Source organism: Artemia sp. Qi Xiang Cuo, unplaced genomic scaffold (assembly GCF_049724085.1).
Source record: "Artemia sp. Qi Xiang Cuo unplaced genomic scaffold, ASM4972408v1 HiC_scaffold_3018, whole genome shotgun sequence".
Taxonomy (NCBI): Eukaryota; Metazoa; Arthropoda; class Branchiopoda; order Anostraca; family Artemiidae; genus Artemia; species Artemia sp. Qi Xiang Cuo.
This window is the reverse complement of record NW_028300413.1, coordinates 382,873-402,099: the sequence shown is the minus strand read 5'-3', so window position 1 is coordinate 402,099 and position 19,227 is coordinate 382,873. Positions and strand designations below refer to the sequence as shown.

Below are 19,227 nucleotides of genomic sequence, written 5' to 3'. Positions count from 1 at the left end.
TTTAAAAAAATAAGTTGTGAGACAGAGTCAAACTTTAGCGTAAAGAGCGAGGCGTTGAGGAGGGGACAGTCCCTTTCATATACGGAATAATTTCTGTTCGTTTTAAGTTTTAATGTCGCTCCTTACTTTCAGTTTAAAAAACTTGTTTATTTTATTTAATTGTTCTTAAAACCGAAAACCATAACTGACGTTCAAAATAAAGAATTTGAATTTATATATATATATATATATATATATATATATATATATATATATATATATATATATATATATATATATATATATATATATATATATATATATATATATATATATATATATATATATATATATATATATATATATATATATATATATATATATATATATATATATATATATATATATATATATATATATATGTAAATATATATATATATATATATATATATATATATATATATATATATATATATATATATATATATATATATATATATATATATATATATATATATATATATATATATATATATATATTTGTGGTAATGATTTTATACCAGTTTGCTTTGAATTTATAGATCTAAGATATATATATCTTAAGATTGCCGTGGATAAGAAAAAAAACTCAAATTCTTTGTTTTGAACGTCGATTATTATTAGCATCCATTGACTTGATCTGTTACACACATAGACACACATACTTGTTGCACACTTTCTGTTACACACTTTTCAAAAACTACTACTACTACTACTACTAACAACTCACCGCAGCACCAAGCCGCCTGAGGCCAACACAGCTACGCACGCTCCTCTATCCCGATATATTCAAATCCTCTCTTCTTACACCCGGCCACGAAGTTCCCATTTCCTTTAAATCTTTCTTTATGACGTCCTCCCATCCCAGACGAAGACGACCTGCTTTCCGTTTAGCACTAGATGGTTGGCCGAAAATAACAATCTTCTGCAATCTGTCATCCTTCATCCACACAACGTGCCCTGGCCACTTCAAACTTTCTTTCATCATAGCCCTAGAGAGCGGTATTGAACCACATTTATCGTATAGCCTATTGTTTGAAATACGGTCAGTCAGCCGGGTACCCAGAACAATCATTAAGCAATTTCTCTGGAAAATATCTAGCAAATCTTTATCCGCGTTTTGGACCAGGAATCAAATCAAAGATTAAATGGGGAAATCTGAGTAAAGCGTAAAAAAAAATTTGCCCAGACACAGGCAAAAGGAAGTGGAATTGAAGTTCTCGACGACTGCCCTCTTTTTATGGAGGACATTCAGCGAATTCTTGGCGAGGCTCATGGAATTCACCCAGCTTAGATTGAGGCTTCCATGAGAAAAATTCCTAAATTTTCCTAAAAACACCTAAATTGTCATCCAAAAATTTTTTTGGGGAAAAATAGAATATATATAGAATATACAAGACATTCAGCCTAGACAATCATATTTAAGTGAAGAGTTAAATAATTTCACCAAGGTGATAATTCTTTAAAAGTAGAATTTAACAGCAAAACTCCTTTCCCTGGACCTTCAACTATGACTGAAAATGAATACTCCATGCCATCAAATTCAGCAGCTAGTTGTGAAATAAAACATTCTAACGATATTCAGAACCCCAGGAGAAGAACCAGGTCTAAGGCCAGCCATTTCGAAAAACTCATAAATTTTTTAACTAAAAGGGAAAAAAAGGAATCGAAAAATTAAAGAACTAAGAAATATTCAACGTGAAAAAGCAGCTAGAATTAGAGAAAGAAGTAATACAGCAGAAGAGACATGAAGAAAAACTAGCCTTATATGAAAAAATGCAGCTAAACCAAACATGAAAGGACTTTTTTGGTGAAAAGAAAAAAAATCAAAAAAGGAGACAAGCAAGCTCTAACTCAGAATAAGAAAAAAAATGTCATAAAATATATATATACAGGTCAGTTCAAAAAGTATCGCGAATTTTAAATTTCCGTGTGTCATGTGTATTCAATTTACGATTTTTTTGCGGCGTCGTTGGTACTCATTTATCTCATTTATGCTGACAGTTTCGGCAATTGTGAATGTCCAGATAATTATTGACAGCTAGTTTTTTTGCAGGTGTTTTTGGCTCGTTTTCTATTGTCGACCATTCTAAAAAATGGATCAAAGAATCTGTATCATATTTTGCGTGAAAAACAAAATCAAGGGCGCGGACGCATACCGAATGTTGACTGTGGCATATGGTCCTGCGGTAAACTGAATATTGACTGTGGCAAATTGTGTATCTCGGCAAAATTATTAAGAAAATTAAATAATTATGTTGAAAAATTGATAGCAAGTGAAAGATCATTTTCTGCTTTATACGACATGAAAAGTAAGGAATATAATGACGTGGCAGTGAAAAAAACTGCGTGTAAGGAAGTGGTAAACTCACTAAATGAATCAGGTAAAAATGTTTTTTTTTGTATTTGTTGACTCTTTGAAATGAAAAGGCGAGCTCCCAAGCCCTGTTCAGCAAGATCAATCCCCCTTGTTGTCATTATGATAACGTTTGGCCTATGTTTAGTCAGGCTATTCAAAGTTTACCTAATAAATAATATCAACTTGATCAACTTCTTTGAATGTTTTTTTTGTCATAAAGCTGTTTAAAGAGCTTACAAAGAAATCAAAATTAGTAAAATCAATAATACTTTAATGCTTGTTTTATTTTTTATTCAGTTTGAAACAGCATACAGAAATGGAAGGAATTTATGGAAACTTTCATAAGGGAAGCCAAGCTTCAAAAGCTCTCAAGCGTGGACTCAAAGATGGAAAAAAGCCAATGGCTTAGTTCCGAATCATGGCATTGATTGTAGCCCCAATGTTTATATTTAGCTCCAATGGCTATGTTTAGTCACCCTATGCAAAGTTTGATTAATAAATGATTTCAACTTGATTGGTCGAATTAATCCATTTCTTTGACTGTTTTTTTTTTCTAATAAAGCTGTTAAGAGCTTTAAAAAAAAAATCAATAGTCAATAATACTTTAATGCTTGTTTTTTATTCAGTTTCAAACTGCAAGCACAAATGGAAGGGTCTAAGGGACACTTTCATGAGAGAGGCTAAGATTCAAAATTTGTCAAAAAGTGGAGCTAAAGGTGGAAGAAAAGGCCATGGGCTTGGTTCCACATAATGAGCTTCATTTTACCATACGTAGGCAGTGGAGAAACTTCAACCAGTTTTGAAAGTGTTCCTCAAGCAGAGCATGAGTCTGTCATGTCCTCAAGCGGAGCACTTAGTCATGTGTCAGAATTGATAGTATAAAATACGTGTGACGAATTATTTGTCATTGAGCAGGAAGAAGGAGCCCATGAGCCAAGTGCAAGTGAAAATACCCCTAAAAGAAAAAAAAGAAAAAAATAGTAGTGCTGCATTCAAAAGTAAGATAATGGATAGAATGGACAATGTGCTCCAGATTGCGAATTCACCAGATATCATTGAGGATAGTGATATACTATTTATGAAAAGCCTTCATGAGCCTATGAAAAGGTTGAGTGAGCAAAAAAAGCTCTCATGAAAATAAAAATGCTAGAGTTTTTGTACAATGCAGAATTTGGTAATATATAAGTTTTATTTTTAATAAACAAGTAGGCCTACATTTTGTCAGAATGACTACAAACAACAATTTTCTTCTTGCTGTATTTGTCATAATAATTCTGCCAGGGAACAGAGCCTTTTGCACTGTTTAAATAGCATTTTAACAGCTCCCCAAGTTTGACAGCAGCAACTTTGACAAAGTTGCAACTTTGTCTATTTAAGGGGTTGAGATTTTCTGTACCAACAATATGTCGCCAATCTCCTAGCTTAATTGTTCCATTTCTATCCTCTGTATCTACAAATGCTTTGGGGCAGTACCGATTATCACCACAATCTAGTGCAGATGACATTAAGAAATTATGGAGACATATTGTAGCCTTAATAATTTCCTTAGCTGTTTCAACCTTGCAATAAATTTAAGTTCTAAAAATCCTCCACCATGCCACTAAAATTCCAAAGGCATTTTCAATAGTTCTTCTGGCTCTGCTTAGTCTGTAATTAAAATTTTTTTTTTCAGTTGTCAATTGCTGTCTAGGAAAAGGTCTCATTATATTAGTTTGAAGAGGGAAAGCTTCATCTGCTACAATCACATGAGGAAATTTAATATTGGTTTGAGGTAAGTTTGAATCCGAGAGGAATGGAAAATCTCCTTTCTGCACAGCTTTTCCAAATAAAGAATGTCCAAATACACCACCATCATTATTTCTTCCTTTAGACCCAACATAAACCACAATAAACTTATAGTCGGGATCGCACATAGCCATTAAATTAAAACTAAAGTGTTTCTTATAGCAAAAATATTCTGATCCTGTGTTTGGGGGGCACTGAATTTCTATATGTTTTCAATCCAAAGCACCAATAAAGTTTGGTAAGTTCCATTTTTCATAGAACCCTTTGGGAGATTGCTTCAGAAGTTCCAGAGTAGGACTAGGTAAGTAATAAGACTGGAGGGCATAATATATTGTTTTGCAAACGTCTGAAATAGTTGAAGTCATTGCAGACCTACCAATTCTGCATTGAAATGATATAGACCTTTTGCTTTTTCCTGTAGCTAGGTTTCTCAAAGTTACTGCCAAACGTTCTTCTGTTGAGATTGGCTGTCTCCAGGTTGTTTTCTTCTTTTTTTGTATATGAGGTTTGGTGAGATTATGGATGATTTTAGACCGATCGGGATACATCCTGAAGTAATCAAAATAAAAACCAGGGTCGTCTTTCTCAAGTTCTTTGATTAGTAAATTAAATGCACCAATAGCTGATTGCCGCTGAAATTTAGGTCTCATCCACAGTTTTTTATTTTTTAGTTTGCTTTCAAGAGCAAGCAAAGTAAGGGCACAAGAAGAAGCACAGAGTAATCTAATTTTTTCCTTCATCTCTTGAAGCGAAAAATTAAAGTTGCAACTTTGTCTATTTAAGGGGTTGGGATTTTCTGTACCAACAATATGTCGCCAATCTCCTAGCTTAATTGTTCCATTTCTATCCTCTGTATCTACAAATGCTTTGGGGCAGTACCGATTATCACCACAATTTGGTGCAGATGACATTAAGAAATTATGGAGACATATTGTAGCCTTAATAATTTCCTTAGCTGTTTCAACCTTGCAATAAATTTAAGTTCTAAAAATCCTCCACCATGCCACTAAAATTCCAAAGGCATTTTCAATAGTTCTTCTGGCTCTGCTTAGTCTGTAATTAAAAATTTTTTTTTCAGTTGTCAATTGCTGTCTAGGAAAAGGTCTCATTATATTAGTTTGAAGAGGGAAAGCTTCATCTGCTACAATCACATGAGGAAATTTAATATTGGTTTGAGTTAAGTTTGAATCCGAGAGGAATGGAAAATCTCCTTTCTGCACAGCTTTTCCAAATAAAGAATGTCCAAATACACCACCATCACTATTTCTTCCTTTAGACCCAACATAAACCACAATAAACTTATAGTCGGGATCGCACATAGCCATTGAATTAAAACTAAAGTGTTTCTTATAGCAAAAATATTCTGATCCTGTGTTTGGGGGGCACTGAATTTCTACATGTTTTCAATCCAAAGCACCAATACAGTTTGGTAAGTTCCATTTTTCATAGAAACCTTTGGAAGATTGCTTCAGAAGTTCCAGAGTAGGACTAGGTAAGTAATAAGACTGGAGGGCATAATATATTGTTTTGCAAACGTCTGAAATAGTTGAAGTCAATGCAGACCTACCAGTTCTGCATTGAAATGATATAGACCTTTTGCTTTTTCCTGTAGCTAGGTTTCTCAAAGTTACTGCCAAACGTTCTTCTGTTGAGATTGGCTGTCTCCAGGTTTTTTTCTTCTTTTTTTGTATATGAGGTTTGGTGAGATTATGGATGATTTTAGACCGATCGGGATACATCCTGAAGTAATCAAAATAAAAACCAGGGTCGTCTTTCTCAAGTTCTTTGATTAGTAAATTAAATGCACCAATAGCTGATTGCCGCTGAAATTTAGGTCTCATCCACAGTTTTTTATTTTTTAGTTTGCTTTCAAGAGCAAGCAAAGTAAGGGCACAAGAAGAAGCACAGAGTAATCTAATTTTTTCCTTCATCTCTTGAAGCGACAAAATTGCCTTCAGGGGGAATCGTCGAGATATTTTCGCTTTACGTCACGAACAATTTTTCGTAGACATTTTTTTTTTGGCGCTCTGTGAGAGCTAAGCTTAAAGCAAAGATAATCAAATTAGTGTTTGCAGAATGGAAGAACAGTGCATTCCCAGAAGTGATTTCAACATTTTTCTTGGAGGAGGATTTTTGGATAGAAAAGTTATAGTTCATGCTAATGACTCAAACATTATTGTGATTTTGCTTCAACGTCACCAACAGCTGTCTGTACTATTTCAGCACCAAAATTCCGAGTTGATTGTACACTTTTCCAAAAAAAATTCCAGTCCATTGTGTGGCAAAATTGGCACCAACTTTATTGTTATGCTCTTGCATTGCATTGTTTGAGTGGTTGCGATATGACCAGCTTTGTTTAGTCCTAAGGAAAAAAGATATTCCTGAGTGCAAGTGTGAAGAATGGAAAATTGGAAGCTATGGCTGATTTAAGCAAGAAGATTGAAAGTGAAATTTCAAAATTAGCTTCATATGAACAAGAAATAACACAGGTATTCAGGAAGCTGGTTGTTGTAAGCAGCCTGGTGTCTACGTCACTCAATGATCTTTGGGTCCATCTATTCCATAGGAAGAAAAATCTAAAAAATATTCTGTCGATCGAGAATAATTTTTGGTTCCATATAAAGCATGTTCCTTTCCAACTCCATATCCTGCTTCAGGCTCTAAGACCCTTCCAATTATCTACAGCCTCTTCAACTTCAAATGGGTATTCAGCGAAACCCAAGGTGTGATACCATTAACTATTTCCTTGCCTCAGTGGCCACTTTCGATTTCAAGAATTTGAAGTTATGATAAATATTCTATTGCTTCCTAACAAATCCACTTTGCTCTTGTCTACAAACTAATCATAAAATGTCCCTTTCAGAACTAAAACGAGAGCCAATCATTAAACTGAGCCATTGTGCGGACTTGATACCAAATTAAACAAACAGCAAGCAAAAGTTCTAAGGTGTCTTATTTTTACTGGGTAAAAAGTGTCCTTAATTGGTTTACTTTAGTTGTTTCAGGTTATGTTAAACACCTATATTGTTATTTTTTAACTAAAGATCTAGTTTTCTATGATTCTAAATAAAAATATGGAAAGATAATTAGTGAGCTTATTTGTAGCAGTATTGTTAATATATGGTAGATAGACTGTTAAACCAATAATTCCTGTTTTGTTTTAAATTTTAACTTTGCTCTTTACTTTTCTCAGAAAATAATAGTTTTTATATGTAATCTTTACCCTTTCTTTTTTTAATTTAATGTAGAAGCAACACTGCCATTATCTTTTGCAGCTTCAGATCAGGATCCATGATCTGAAGCGTGAACTTTCATAGAATGCTTAATGTGGAGGGACAATTAACCAAATGCAATAATACCCCTGCTTAATTTCTTAGTTCTATTACTAACGTTACTATTTCTCCACTTACTACTTCTATTGCAACCACTTTTAAGGCTAAGAGCATTGAGATGAAAATTTCAAGGAGTATCTGAATAAAAGTTATCGAAAGGACATATTGGCAATGTAATCGTAATAGCTAATTGTCTAAGTTATAAATTTCCAGCGCTTGATGAGAAGGATGTTCAACTGTCCAAATGGCAATATTTGAAAACTACTGCTACTTCAAGTGCTAGTTTTATTAGCGCTAGCACTGATTAGTGTTCAAGCAATGACTAGCATTCATGATTAGTGTGTTTATTTGAGGGGATCTGGAAATTGCGTGTAAGGAGGGCGGTTCCAACAAGAGCACGCTATGGTAAAGCTTATGGCCTGTCAATTTTTGAAAGTCAGTCTGATTATTTTACTTCGTTCTAAACGGAAAGCTTTCTCGACGTGGCCTGGATTATGTTAGGCCACTTCGCTAGCACCCACTTCTATAGGAAGTCCTCTTATTATGCCATAAGATTTTTCTTCCCTGCGTCTGCACTTGATGCGGCTGCCGCTTGGCAAATTTGCCGAAAGGACACTCGGAGCCTCAACACAAAAAGCTTTTGCTTTTACAAGATCGCTGAATTTAACTTTTAGTTTATTGTTTCTTAATTGCCTGACCTCCTGAATCCTATCTTTGGACTGAAGTTGATTAAGTGTTTGGAGTCTAGTTAGGGGATCCAATGACGGAGCGTCTTCTATAATTACAATACAAGTTGCGGGTTTGTTGATCGCTAGGGCTGTAACTCGAGCATCTGGGCAAGTTGTCAGTTTAACACCTGTCGTACTGTATAAAGATTGTCACTAGGCTTATGCAAGTTAGATATCAGTGTATTTCTCGTATTTAGTTTTTTATTGCTTAAAGGGTATATTTTGGAAAGGGTTGCTTTAGTGCAGGTTCAACTTTAAGGGTATATTTTTGATATCTGTTGTTTTTTGCCTTCTTTCCTGTTCAAGGTAGTGGTTCACCATGACCAAAACCTGCCAGCCAATGAGAGGTTAATTTAGGCCATGGAACCGGAATTCTATACATGGGCCTTGGAAGAGAAGAGGGGGCAAAAGACAACTTGTGAACCAACTGTGACTACAGTGGTTAGACGAATACCGTTGGAGAGTTTGAGTAACCTCCTCTTTCCTATCATATACGGTGAGCTGGGAGAGTTTATCAGTAACCTCCATATCAACTGCCGTCAGAGAGTTCCAGTAACATCCGCTAGCCAACTATCGATGGCGAGCTTGGAGAGTGCAGCAACCACCTCCAAATCAACAGTTCCAGCCTGCGTAAGTTGAATATAGCTTGAATTCTCCACAAAATCAAGAGGACGGACTAACGAGGAAGAGAAAGACTGTTCACAAAGAGAAAGACTGTTCACGAGTATACATTAGTATTGCATTTTGTTTATTTCTTTATTACAGTAGTTTTAGCAACATCTTGAGTAGACACGAACTTTGCCTACTACGCAACCTAAGGTCTAGTCCTCGTTGAGGCTTTATCACCCCCCACTGGGAACCGACAAGACAGTATTTATTTAGAGAAATACCCCACACTTCACATTGGTGGCATCTGCTCATGGTGTTGTTGACTACTTTTTAGAAACTCTTTTCTAATAATTCATTAAGCTGTCTCTATTTCCTAGCCTTAAATTTAAAACCATGACGGCCGACATAGAGGCCCATGTTAAAAACCTCGAAGCTAGGCTAGCAGAGGCTCGTCTGTCATCGCAGAGAGTTAGTTATGACATTTACCAACCAACTCCTCCTCTGCCTGTTAACTATTATATAGAACAATGTCTGCCAATTCCTATACTTTCGAATCCAGCCGTTATTCATTCAAGGATTTTAACTCTAAAACAAGTACAAAAGAGTCAGTCAAAGGGGGACACCTCAATGGTGTCTCAGGCTATCTGTTGCACCAGGGGGAGATTCGGAGATTTCTGTATAATGTTGATTCAGACAGTATCAAAATTCGTTTAGACCTCGAAAGAAACCTTAAAATTGCCTTTTGCCCAGAAAAAACTGTAGGACGAAACTACAAGAATTGGTTAGAGAAAAACAGAAAGAGAACGAATTAGTTTCTCAATTTTATTCTAGAATAGTTGGTAAGGCGAAGGATTATCGCAAGTCAGCCGATCTCATACAAAGTAGTCTCATATAAAACATTTTAAAAGTGGCTTAAAAACTAGTATCGCGCACCGAGTAATGGAACAAGCTTCACCAGATTGTGATAATGATGAACTACTAGAGCTTGCTAGGAAATTAGAAACAATAGACTTAAAATTTTGTAGTCCTAATGAACTTTTAACTGCAACAGTCAACAGTCAAAAAAATAACAATGATATGTCACAAAGCCGAACTCCCTCTATGTCAAGGCCAACTAGAGGTAATTATTCCAAGAATAACTTTAGTAACGCTCGTATAAAATTTTGGAATTGCAGGGGTCCATATAGACAATCGGAATGTAAAAAACCTCCAACTTGTGTCTGCTGTGGTGACATAGGGCACAAATCAAAATTTTGTTTAGCTCCAGCGCCTATAAACCAACCACAAGCAAACCAAAAACTAACTTATTTGACTTTACCGGAGGCTGAGTCGAATCTTATGCGAAATCCTCCAATAAAAAATATTTCTTCTGTGAACCATTCTTATTCACAAATTTGTTATTTGAGTATACCAGAATCAACCTCCTGTGTATCATTTCCATTTATGTATGATATAAAATTGTGTGAATCTATTAAGATTTTGGCATTTATTGATACCGGTTGTCAAAGGTCACTATTATCGGAAAATCTATTCTACAGCCTTCCTGAGCAAATACGAAAGAAAATTAAAACGTCATTTTCAGCTGTAAATTTCTTGAGTGGAAATATTTTGCCTGTCTTGGGGAAAATCAAAATTCTAGTTGCTATATTTGACGGAGTAAAACAAAGGAAAATTCATTGGGAATTTCTTGATATTAGTGAATTTAAGTTTCCTCTAATAGTAGGCAATGATTTCTTAAATTGCTTGGAAATTACTCTAGATACCCGTCAAAACCAAGTCAGTTAAGGCTCTAATAGTTCACCTCAGGAAAATCTTAGTGCATTTTTTGCCGAAAGCACTGGTAACGCTTGTAAAGGAAATGTATATGTAACTAAACAGATAACCATATCACCAAACTCTTTTAGGATAATCAAAGTGAAACCGCAATCTAGTGACCAAAATTCTGTAGCTCATGGAGATTTTCAGATGTTCCCGCCTTCACCAGCGTGGCAAGCCTGTATTTCAGAGTCAATCAGTAAAATGTCTCATTCCTGATTTCCTTTAGTTTTTTTAACCCCACGCAATATCAGGTAACCTTATTAAGAGGTACATTCATGGGACATTTTGAGCTAAGCTTTAAGGACCTAGCCTCAAGCTCTGGGTTAGTTGCCGTGTGTACCCAAAAAGAACTGTCCCAAAAAAATGAAACTCAGGTAGATTTAAAAATCGAATAGCTTAATGATGAATTTTCAAAACATAGCAAAACCGGAGAATTAGCCGGTGATAATATTGAGAAATTTAAAAAGTTTATTTGTAAATTCAAAGATATATTTGCTCGCACCGCTTATGATATTGATGGTAATGACTTAGATAGGATTGTCATTCCAATTGATGAAACAGTTCCAATTAAAAGCAAAAAACAATTCCCATTACCATTTTTAGTGCAGGAAGTAATAAGGAAGCACGTTAGGGAAATGCTTCGAGCTAAGATTGTTGAAGTGGGTCGATTACCATTCAACTCTCCTTTTTTGTCATTGGCAAACCTAACAAAGATAGCAAAATCTTACCAAAATATCTTTGGAACGAGTAAAACAGTAGGTGTTAAATTGATCTTAGAGAAGTCAATAAAGGTATCAAAGATAGCCAATGGAAAGTTCGCAGAATTGAAGAACTTACAACTGATATGGCAGGGAAAAACAATTTTCTACATTAGATATCAAACACTCCTTTAATGCATGCAATTTATTCGAAGAAAGTCACCAATTATTTTCTTTCAATGTTAAAGGTATGTCATGCCGATCTTGGAAAGCACCAATGGGAGCTAAAAGCAGTCCTAAACAATTTTAAGAATTCTCGGGAATAGTTTTTCGGGACGTCCCTAGCAAAACAAATAACGAAATAAATTTCTCTGATTTTCTCAGTTGGTACGTAGATGACCTAACAATAGATACATAGCAAAAAAGTTGAAGATCATTTGAGACATTTACAAATTGTTTTTGAAAGGATACGTGAATTCAACCTTAAACTCAATTTGTCAAAATGATGTTTTTTCGCAAATTCAGTCAATCTGATAGGATTCGAAGTCTCACCCGAAGGGATTTCTCCCCAGGAATCAAAAGCTGAGCCAATTGGGGTAATGAAACCGCCTAAAAACGTTTCAGACGTTCGTAGCTTCCTAGACATGACTTCATTTTTAAGAAGTTTTTACCTTAACTACGCAAAAATTTCATATCCGTTAGTTCGCCTAACTCCGTCTAACTCCATTTGTTTTTGAACCCACAGAAATAGAGGCTTTGGAAAAACTAAAGTATGAACTTACAAATCTACACACAATTGTACTCCGTTTTCCATCGAAATTAGATGATTTTCATTTGTTCACAGATGTAGACATGAAAGCAATTAGGGCTCTACTTTGTGTAAAATGCAAAACCACAGATCGCTTTCAAATAGTTGCAAGCTATTCTAAAATTCTCAGCGGACTAGCATCTAGATATGACAATCATAATAGGGAATTATTCGCACTTAACTCTGGGATTAAACATTGTCAGAAAATCATTCTATGGTCGGCTCATACACATTGCTATACAGATTGCCGGGCCCTATCTTATTTAAAGAGAGCTAAAGACGTAAATAGCAAGTTATACCGCATTGCTGTTTCAACAGACAGTGAGCAATTTACCTTTCATCACATTCCTGGAGTTAAAAATCCTAGCGACTATTTGAGCCAACCTAGTTCCGAATTTGTTGAAAAACACAAAAAAGTAAATCTTGATGAATTGGAACAGGAATTTGACTGCCATCAAGGTGAATGTGTAGATTTTATTGGACTAGGAGAAAAGGAACTCACACCGGCTCAAAAGCACGATAAAGAAAAAAAAAGCAGCGTATAAATTTTTGAAAACTATACCCAAAAAACGATTTAATTTTCGGGAAATGTTATCAGTTATCAAGTATTTTGGAATAGGTTGCATCAAGACATGGCTAATTGTAGACAGAGAAAAGCCAAGAGAGATAGTCCAAGTAATTGAGAGGCAATCGTTTAAATGGCTGTGGCACGGGTAAATGGCAGGAGTATGCACGACTCATTTTTATTTTGTTGGCTACTCGTTCTGCAAGATTAGTTTTGCTTTGCAAAATATTCTCTTCCTACCCTTAAGATGTCGTTAATTATTTCAAGGGGGAAATGTTCAGTAAAATCATAATTCGTTTCTTTTGTTTACGCAGCATCCTCCACCTGTACAAAACGTGGTCCAACACCACTTGTCGTTCTCAGTCGACCACGAGCTTCCTACCTTTGGTTATTTTCTGTTCCAAACTTTCTCTCTGATCACCAATTTTTTGACATCACTCGTATTATTATTATTTATATATATATATATATATATATATATATATATATATATATATATATATATATATATATATATATATATATATATATATATATATATATATATATATATATATATATATATATATATATATATATATATATATAACCGTTTTGTGGCATTTGCCAAAGAAAACTGATTTGTAGGCGTAAAACAGAATAAATATTTTATGATTAGATAGGTTATGAAAGTAAAGTTGGGACTTCCAAGCTTTATTTTGGTTGCTATATGCCTTTATGACCGGTTGAGATATACCTTTAAAGCTTAGTTAATAATCGCTATACAATCTAATTTTGCATTTTATTTTTCGAGTAAGCAGCACATAAATAAGTAAGCTATCAGCACATAATTATACTGTTATCCTATTTTTACTGTTATACTGTTAGACTAGACTTGAAGATGATTCGTCATTGAGTAACCGTAAGAGTGGAAATGAATTAACAATATCAGCTATCCCAAAAGGATGCATTGCCTTCTCTGTTTGTCCTAATGTGGGCTTACATTCTTTGTAAACAAGCATGAACACTGGCTTGTTTTACATCTACATGGCTATAAAGCAGCCATGGTTTAAAATTCAAATTTGAACTTTCTTGTGACTCATTTAGCAGAGCTAATTCAGAATCTGAATTTTTTCTAACACCATTATTCAGATGAAGATCATCTGTGTAGGTTAAGGAAACCCTTTTAAGACATATTCCCATGCCTCCATTATCTGCGATTAACGGTTTCTTTCGCCTAATTTCTCGCCTTATGCAGAGTTACAGTCACAGCTGGGTAACAACTCTTTATTTTGCTTCCTTCGGTGACTTTTGCTAGGCCTCCACTTTTGTTTTCTTACATATAAGGTTACTTTTCTTGTTTTTTTTCATCCCTGTCCTCAAGTAATTTAATTATATATTTATATATCTTTTCCTTCCCTTTGCTTGTGAAACTACACAACTAACCTAGTATTTGTTAGCTTTAACAAAGTTAATTCTATTGCTTATTACGTCGGAAAATGCCATATTTTCGAAGCATCTCTACTCCTAAAACACTCGGAAATGGCAGCTTCTAACCTATAATTGTTCGGACCTCAATTTGTGTGTTCCCTTTGCTAAATTGTAGCACTGTTATCCTTAAACGATAAGTCTATATCCTCTATCTGTAGTAAGACTGAATTAGGACCCCATTTGCTACTATTATGCCTAAAATTCTTCTGTTTCTACCAACGTTTCATCGGTCCAGCTAGATTTTGTTTTTCTTTACGTATTATCTTTTATTTTATTCTTTCAATTCACGGTACAAATACTTTATTATTTAGTAATATACGGCACTACTACATTGCATTTATTACTAACACTAAAAAAAACTACTAATTATACACTTGCTTCTACTTGTTAAAAACTGAATACTATATTTTTTTTTCATTTTACAGTTCTTCATTGGTCCTTTTCTCCATTTTTTCTATTGTACCCAACTTTTTGAGGGGATACAAATTTATTTCTAATAGCCAAAGTTCAAGCAAAGCTGCTCGAAGTTTTGCTAATTCGAGCGCCGCTAAAAGCGAAGTACATTTACCTTCCTCTTTTGACAAGGCCATTTCTTTTTCAATATACAATTTTTATTTAGTCAACTCGACCAAGTTTTCCCAACTTCCACCAGTTAAAACTTAAGAGAATAAAAATATAGTATATATGTATACAAGCATTGAATCAACTCAAAATTAATTTATTTTATTCACTTAACCTATTTTGGGGGAGGCTATTGTCTCCTATGAGATATTTTAAAGGGTTTCCTGTCGTAGCTTAGCGGTTATAGGCCTAATTACTTTATTTATATGTCTGTATCTCTCTAATAATTAAATTCAAATTACAAAGTTTATAGCGTAATCAGTTCGCAAATTTTCCTCCAGTTTCCGACTGCGCCATTTGTAGCGATGGAAAATTTTTATTGGCCGTCCTAATAGCGGTAATGAAGATTGATCGCGTCAAGTCTAAAATTATACCTTGAAGCATTGAACTTACACCTTGTAATTTCTCCGATAGCGCCGCTTATAGCGCTAAAGATTGTGTCAAATAGGCTAGCGCCACCCTCAATAGACATATAAATGTGGCCTCTTTTTTTCTTGAGCTATCTGGAGATCAGGTTCCTCTGGGAGCACTACCTTGGAGACATTCGAACTAATTAGCTATCATTAGGCTAGATACGGACACATAAAATGAAATAAACACAGGTAAAAGGCAATAGATTTATTGGGACTTACATATTTAGGTGAACAGCAGTGAGTCACTTCAAACGACAACAATGGTGACTCAGATACACCAAGAAAGAATTGCCAAGCTTGACTTGCCAAAAAATTCTATCTGAATGGTCCTGATTCTGGCTTACGAATCCTCTCGAAAAACATTTTTTTTTTTTTTTTTTTTTTTTTTTTTATAAGGTAAAACCTTTATCAAAATGGATTTAACTATCTAGGAAGCGATAAAAAAGGAAAAAAGGAGATCATAAAAAAATTCAAAGTAATACAAGATAATTTCAATCTTGATGATGTTTCTCTTTGTGCTCATTGATATTCACTTTCTCAGTTTTGTTTGACGCGAAAAATCTCTTTAAAAGTGACCAGGTTGACAATAGGATTGGAATTCTAACCGGCAATCATAGAGGAACATATATGGCATGCTTCTGATCTGAAGGGAAATACAGCAGAGCAAGCATAGATGGATAAAAAAAGGCAGCATCCGCTCTCACTGAAGCAGCAAGAGACTCTCTATAGCTTTCTTTAAGCAGTCCCTTTTCGAAGAGCCTAGATGATTTCTTGATACTTTCTAATGAAGATGAGACGTTACTAGCCACATCATTGCGTATAACAATGTTGGTTATGGTCTCTAGTAGTGCAGTTAGACACTCAATAGCTTTGGTAGAGTAGGCAATGTTTTCAATTGTTTTTAAACGAAGTAAATAATCCACTTCCCAATCAGCTATGGCCTTCTCATTCAAGAAAATTCTAGCAACATCCTTCGGTAGCTTTATGTCCAGCCCAATAAGTTGGCCTAGTCTTAGCTGTCCAATAAAATTTTCCATAATAGGTTGCATGTCGATCCAATGGGTACCATTACTGTCTTTCGGAGGATTATAAAATAGAATGCCTCCCCAGCGATGAACGATAAAAGAATCACTGTTTTCTTTGTTTTTCAGGTGCAAAGGGTGATATCTAGCAGGGGGAACGAGCAGAACTAAGTTTGCTGTAGGCCCAGGCAGCACTTGCTCTCCAAGTTTGCTTTCTAACGGATTTATCAATAGCGATAAATCGGTACTAATTTCATACCCGTCGCCACGTAGAGCTCTTCGAGGAGTGACTCCAAGTGGGGCAAAATAAATATGCTGAGATGACGGTCTGATATCTACTATGTCTTTCACATTATCAGCAAAGGGCTGCAAATATTCTTCTAAAGCTGCTTCAATGGGCCAATCAAGATCAAAGAGTTCTGGGTCAGGATTGGAAAGAGTGAACACAACGTTTAGAAAAGAGCTGGAGGCAAACCGACGAAGTTTGCTTAACTGATTCCACAGGTCAATCGTACCAGCAAAGTCCGGACTAACAACACTCGTCGGGCCTTCCTCAGCTAATATACTTCTTATCACAGTAGCCAAAAGATTCGGAGAAGCCTCCTTTTCAAAAAACAAGTTTCTTCTCCTTCCTAACACAACAGGCTTTTCTGAATTGTCAACCTCGATTATTTGAAGGTGGTAATGTTCCAGTTCTGGCAAGCTTGCATCCAAATCTTCCAAGTTTAGTGCCAAGTAAGATAGAGTCTCATCTTCAACGGAATAATTTGAAGGAGTAACAACTACAGAGAACTTGCCTGGCAGTGAACATTCCTTTGCAATAACTTTAGCCAATTCACCACCATTAAAACTTTTAACTTTCAGGATCAATCGAACTTCTTGAACAATCTGGAAGCTCTCTCTTAAAGATTCCACATCTTTATAAGGAAGTTTTTGTCGGTAAACTTCTGTTGTTTTCCACCACAATGGAAGACCCAGACCAAGCATAATGAAAATAAACAAATGGGATGCATATTTGGTTTCTTTTATTTTGTTCATAATTATTCCGGCTTCTTTTGCTGATTATTATAGGTTTTTACATAAATCAATTTCTTTTCAATCGAGCCATTAAACAGCTCTTTATTATTTTCCAGTGCCAAGCTAGCTGAGAAGAAAAAAAGACTGAAACGAATAGTTAGAACTTAGCAATAAAAAAACTAATTTTAAAATTTTCAGGTATTTTTCTAGTTTTAATTAAAAAAATAAAATTATTGCTCAGACATCATAAACATTTTTGCAGTTTACATCATAACTTTAAAAATCCTGAACTGAAAACTAAAATAAAGAAATTATTTTCTTACGGAAATAAAGTACAACGCTCCATAGATAAATACTTTAGGAGTTGAGCCAAAAAAGTTTCGTTCCAGGAGGGAAGTAGATGTTAATATTATTTCCTAAAACAGAGCTGCAGAAAATACAGTTTTTCGTAAGAAAATTATCTTTATTTTAACTTATTTCTGTTAATTATGACAGTTTTTAAATAAATCAATTTCCTTTCCAATTGGCCATTAAACACTGTTCTAATAGTTTCCAGTGCCGAGCTAGCTGAGGCGGAAAAAAGATGCTGTTTAGGCAGAATGCTGCAGCAGCTGCCACTTTTCTTGATTTTCAAGCCAATATAAATCTTGCGTTTCCACCCAAGAGACACAAAATTTTTTATATAGGGGTTTCGGATAAAGCGGTTCTAATGGTGTACTTTTTGTTTTGATCTGACTCTGTTTTTAGGAGTTATGGGCTATTATATTTTTCAACGTTAGACGTGTTCGTCTCCTAGTAGGTTGTTAGCTACCGTTGCAACCCGGATTTCTTAAAGTAGATGTTTTTATTTCTCGAGTCTGATATTTTTTTCTGTTTTTCTTCCTTTTTTTTCGTTCACGTGAGGTCATAATTTTTCAAAGTTTAAAATTATTAAATTCATGAAATCACGTATTGATTAGCTAACACCTTACAAAAAACAAAACTAATTTTTGATTAGGAATTTCTCTAGTTTGAATTATAAAATTAGTATTATTGGTTAGACACCATCAATATTTTTGCAGTTTACATAATAACTTTAGCGATTCTGAACTGAAAACTTAAATAAAAAAAAAAATTTCTTAGAAATATAAAAAAAAACACTATAGAGATATATAATATGCGGGTTGAGCCAAAAAAATTTTGCTTTCAGGAAACAAAAAATAAAACTAATCTTAAAATTTTCAGGTGGTTTCCTGGTTTGAATTAAAAAAATTGGTATTCTTAGTTTGACACCTCACATATTTTTGCAGTTTACATAATAACTTTAATTGAATCTGAACTGAAAACTAAAATACAAAAAAAAGAATTTTTTCTTTGAAAATATACGACAATGGCCTAAGCCAAAAAAAATCTTTGCTTCCAGATGACAAAAAACTACAAATTTTCAGGTATATTTCTAGTTTGAATTGAAAAATTAGTATTATTGGTCAGACACCATAAATATTTTTGCAGTTTACATAATGTTGTTAGCGATTCTGAACTGAAATCTCAAATAAAAACAATCTGTTTTTTTTTGCGAAATATACGATAACAATATAGAGACATGTACTTCATGGGTTAATACAAAATAATTTGGTTCCAGGATATAATTTTCAATGATCATCTTTTAATGTAAGACAAAAAAGCTTCGCCAAGATTGCAGATAAATAAAGGTAGGGTTATTAGGCAAGAAGATTTGGCTTCATACTTAGATTACGTCAGATATGGTTATAACCTAAACGATTATAACGCTTTTCATCAAGCTTGTACACGAAAATGCATTTTTTTGTCAAAATTGATTCTGTTTTAAAAATAATTTAATTTTTAATTACAAAAGGCACTAAATATACCAATTTCCTTTAAAATGAGCTTTTATACAGCTCTCTATGATTTTTCAATGCCAAGATAGCTGAGGAGAAAAAAAACGGAAAAACAAGCCTGCTGTT

At 34.5% G+C, this 19,227-nt stretch overlaps 1 protein-coding gene and 1 pseudogene across 1 annotated transcript; both read right to left on the bottom strand.

Annotated features, from left to right (window-relative positions):
• Positions 1-5,139: 5,139 nt before the first annotated feature.
• Positions 5,140-5,487, bottom strand: LOC148938712 (uncharacterized). Its single transcript, XM_089107595.1, has one exon. It carries the CDS (start codon positions 5,485-5,487, stop codon positions 5,140-5,142), a length of 348 nt encoding a protein of 115 aa, XP_088963721.1.
• Positions 5,488-15,715: 10,228 nt separating this feature from the next.
• LOC148938711 (GPI-anchor transamidase component PIGS-like) lies at positions 15,716-17,284 on the bottom strand (annotated as a pseudogene).
• Between the last annotated feature and the right edge of the window lie 1,943 nt (positions 17,285-19,227).

Coding starts and splice junctions, on each gene's coding strand:
- LOC148938712 (XM_089107595.1), bottom strand. CDS start 5,487: ATGGCTATGTGCGATCCCGACTATAAGTTTATTGTGGTTTATGTTGGG.